The sequence below is a fragment of the Trifolium pratense genome, linkage group LG7 (assembly GCF_020283565.1).
Source record: "Trifolium pratense cultivar HEN17-A07 linkage group LG7, ARS_RC_1.1, whole genome shotgun sequence".
Lineage (NCBI taxonomy): Eukaryota > Viridiplantae > Streptophyta > Magnoliopsida > Fabales > Fabaceae > Trifolium > Trifolium pratense.
The window spans coordinates 2076732-2081373 of NC_060065.1; the positions used below are offsets into that span (position 1 = coordinate 2076732).

Below are 4642 nucleotides of genomic sequence, written 5' to 3' on the forward strand. Positions count from 1 at the left end.
ATTCCAAGTTTCCCATATACCAGCAGTACTAATTCTTCTGTTACGACCGCCATAGTTGGCGTCACTGCCTGCGTAAGCAGTTACTTGTCGACGATTGTCAAAATAAATTAACTTTATTTTTTTATCACAAATTCAAAGCTACGCGTTGATTAAATTAATTACGTTTGGTCTTCTTAAGTTTCAATTTGAGAAGGTTTTAGGATAGCGTGGTACGCAATCTATTGATATCTATCATCCTGACAAATTTAGAATCGAATCTACGGTAACGCCGCTCATTCAAAATGGCCGAAGAAATTAGCCAAAACGACGTCGCTTCATCTTCCAAATCTAAAAAAAGCTTCTGGTCTTCACTCCGTTGGATTCCCACTTCTACCGATCACATCATCGCCGCCGAGAAACGCCTTCTCTCCATTATCAAGTAATTTCAATTTTTCTCTTACGCTTCTAAACCCTAAATTATCTTCAATTCTTCGTCATTAATCTATTTCATTTAGAGCTTGAAATGGATTGTAATTATATATAATTTCATATTATTTGGATTAAATTTTACAAAATTACGTTTGATTAAACCTTATTTTGTACAATTAAGTTTGATCGAACGTGTAATTACAAATAATTGAATGTCTTTTACAGTAAGATGTATAGGGTAAAATGGTAAATGAAACCTCTTAAACAGAAAAAGAGAATGAAAAAGAGTTTAATTTCTATACACTATCTGTGTAAAGTTTACAGTTTACACAGTTATTTTACACGTGTATTCAATAATATGTTTGAAGTCGAACTTAGTTTGGCTAACTAACTTAAAGAGTGCACGAAACATAATGTCAGAGTTCATTTGCCTATGAAAAAGTGCTTTTGCTCTAAATGTATTTTGCCAAGTTCAAACCAAACATGCACTAATTTGGATGTTTTATCATTGTTTGGCAGGACTGGGTATGTTCAAGAGCGTGTTAATATAGGTTCTGGTCCTCCTGGGTCGAAAGTAAGATGGTTCCGTTCATCGAGTGATGAGCCGCGGTTTCTCAACACTGTTACTTTTGACAGTAAACCTGATGCTCCTACGCTTGTTATGGTTCATGGATATGCTGCTTCCCAAGGTTTCTTCTTTCGCAATTTTGACGCTCTAGCCTCTCGTTTCAGAATCATTGCTGTTGATCAACTTGGGTGAGTTATTATTATGCTACTAAATCCTACTTTTCAGAGATATGTCTTATGCTTCATTCTGTTGTAGGAGAATAATAGTGAATTGGATATATATAAGAACAAACTTGTTCAACAATTTGTTGTATTTCAATCTTTTTTTTTACTTACGATGTAATCTTTCAAGACTGGATTTGGAATATACACTTTATGTTTGAAGGAAACTGAAATGAGTGAGAGTGAGTGCTTCTTGAGCTTACTTAGTTATTTTACTAGGTATGTTGTTTCAGTCCTTTAAGGCAAGAGGCATTATCAAATAGAGGCATGTATATTTTACTTATTGACCATGAAACTTGTATTATTTGACAGTTGGGGTGGATCAAGCAGGCCTGATTTCACATGCAGAAGTACTGAAGGTTAGTTAAAAATTATGCTTACAGTGTCATCAGACAGAATGTGATGCTACAGTTGATTTGAAATTTAAGAGTTTTACCGTGTTGCTCAACTTTAAGGTCACTGTATACCTACTTAAAATTTATTGTTGATCTTGCAGAAACTGAGGCATGGTTCATTGATTCTTTTGAGGAATGGAGAAAAGCCAAAAATCTGAGCAATTTTATACTACTTGGACATTCTTTTGGCGGTTATGTTGCTTCCAAATATGCGCTCAAGGTGAGTAGTCCGATGCTGCATTGCAATAAAATGATAAATACTACCGACTTCTTAACTTTCCTCTACCAATTGGTCTGATGTATATGTTATTCATTTGAATATAGCACCCTGAGCATGTACAGCACTTAATTTTGGTGGGACCTGCTGGGTTTACAGAAGAAACAGATCCAAAGACTGAGTTTGTTACAAAGTTTCGAGCAACATGGAAGGGAGCAGTTTTGAACCATCTATGGGAATCTAATTTTACACCTCAAAAAATTGTCAGGTAAGACTACTGTGTCCGATTTTTAGCATCGTATGATAAGTTGGCACAATTTTTTTAATCAGACAGTTTAAGGTGCTTTGTGAATTGTGATGCTTGTGTAGACTTTTGTTTATAATGAGGCTTATGTTCGTTAGAAAATATACCATTTTCCCTTATTATATTTGCTTCTTGTACCTCCCTTGGTATAACCTCAGTTTGTTGATACTGTAGACTCTTTTACTATCTCAGGCTTCTGAAAAATTGTTTGATTATTTCATCTGATTATTTAACTAGAATATCTGTCGTGGCAACTGGATGCTCATACTCACCAAATCTTAAAATTTAAAATAAGTTTTCTTTGAAATGAAAGTTCATATTGCCGGACTTCCTTTAATATGTATTTGTAATTTTTTTATCACTGAAGTTGACTGGCATATTGACTTAAATTATCTTGATTACTAATGAGTTCTAGTTAATATCTATTTGATAATTTCCTTATCACCGAAGTAGACCGGCATATTGACTCAAGTTCTTTTCATTACCAATGAGTTATTATTACTAATTCTAAAGTCATGGATGGAATCATTTTGGAAGAACTTTTATACTATAGAATGAGACCCCTGGCTTAATCAATGAGTGAAGACTTGGATTTGCCTCCATGTGACTAAGAGGTCACAAGTGGTAAAACTGCCTGTAAAAGATCCCCGTTGTTGGATTCTTCCATGGCAAGAGCTGTATGGTACCATGTCCTTTTTTCTCTTATTATGGTTACAAGCAGAAGGAGCTCGCTGCTTCGGTTGCAAATCACTTTCCATTGTTAGTACTCAAATCAAATATGGGATTGTAAATTGTGGGGAAGAGGGGATGGAGTCATTATTCTACTCGGGGAAAAAGTTTGCATTCGCTTTATGCTACTTCTGATATCAAATTTATAAACCACATAATTAAATATTATCCACTGAGCATCGAATCACCAATCCTCTTCCTATTGGGAAGGAATTGTCATTTTTATTTTCCTTGTTTATTAACTCTCTGGTTCCCAGGGGAAGAGGCCACGGTAATCTAGAGTTCAGCCGCGAGGTTAGGAAAGCCTGGCCAAGAATTGTTTCCACCAGGAATCGAACTCGGGTTCTCCTGAACAATACGTCCTAGGGGGAGCTCATTAACCATTTGATCCCAATATCATGGTTAAGGAATTGTCATTTCTGCTTCTGTGGAATGAGCCATGGAAAGGAATCACCATTACATGTTTTTTTGGCCAACAAACATGAGAATACTTACTCTATAGAATAAAGTATAAAATGGAATCACCATTCTGCACAGCAACAGTAGTTATGGGGCATGCTAACTAGGGAACTAGTTAAGAAATCAAATATGATGAAGTTGTTTTGGAATTTGTGTAGTCAACTTTTTAAAATAATGTTATTTTTAATACAAAATTTACTTTTTTGTTAGCATTTTCCTTATTTTATTGATTTTATTAAGATTTTTTATGCATTTGTTTTGGCAGAGGTTTTGGTCCTTGGGGTCCTAACATGGTCCGCAAATATACAAGTGCTAGGTTTGGTACACGTTCAACCGGGCAAAAACTGACTGACGAGGAATCAAGTTTGCTAACAGGTATGGCAAATTGATATATAAATATGTATTCTAATTCTAATTTTGTTTTTTTTGGTGAATCTAATTTGTTTTTTTTTTTTTTGGTGAAACTAATTTGTTTTTCTATCTATTGAAGATTATGTTTATCATACATTGGCGGCCAAAGCTAGTGGAGAGCTGTGTTTAAAATATATTTTTGCATTTGGAGCATTTGCTAGGATGCCCCTTCTTCGCAGGTTTGACGATCATTCTCTTCCCATCAGATACTGTTTTGTTAAGAAAATGTATTCTGAGTTCAGACGAATGTCTTCCCGACTTAATAATCATGCCACATGGCTGTTTTTAACCAATGTCTTGTTAAGATTTAACCTCTAGTTTCAAATATGGAGTCCCCATTTACCTGATAATTAATAATATTGTTGACTTCGGGTGTAATGTTTTATCCTACATCACTTTGTTGCAGTGCTCCAGAGTGGAAGGTGCCCACCACATTCATATATGGTACTGAAGATTGGATGAATTATGAAGGTGCCCAAGAAGCTCGCAAGCAGATGAAGGTTCCGTGTGAAATTATCAGGGTCCCTCAGGTATTATTTTCATCATTACCCCCCGCCCCCCCCCCCCCTCAAAAAAAAAAAAAAGAAAAAGAAAATAAAGTAATTTTATTATTATTAGAACCACAAAGTTAATTACTTTTGTTGCAGGCCGGACATTTTGTGTTCATCGACAACCCAAGTGGCTTCCATTCAGCTGTGCTATATGCTTGTCGAAGGTTTCTTACACCAAATCCGGACAATGAATCTCTTCCTGAAGGGCTGTCCTCTGCATAGGATAGAATTTTGCATCGATCCTGTGTATATTATTTTTTATTTTTTCACCAATGAAATTTCATAATTTAATGAAGCCCGTGCATTGTTTCTCAGTAAAGTGGAACTTACTGTTGTAATTTCAATAAAATGATTTGTAGGAGAACTTTCATTACAGTAA

At 35.3% G+C, this 4642-nt stretch overlaps 1 protein-coding gene across 1 annotated transcript; it reads left to right on the plus strand.

Moving 5' to 3' along the window:
* Nucleotides 1-4642, plus strand: LOC123897398 (probable 1-acylglycerol-3-phosphate O-acyltransferase). Its single transcript, XM_045948002.1, has 9 exons — nucleotides 1-418; nucleotides 928-1164; nucleotides 1510-1556; nucleotides 1694-1812; nucleotides 1917-2077; nucleotides 3567-3676; nucleotides 3792-3891; nucleotides 4119-4242; nucleotides 4360-4642. The coding sequence occupies exons 1-9, from the start codon at nucleotides 282-284 to the stop codon at nucleotides 4483-4485; spliced, it is 1161 nt and encodes a 386-aa protein (XP_045803958.1). The 5' UTR covers nucleotides 1-281; the 3' UTR covers nucleotides 4486-4642.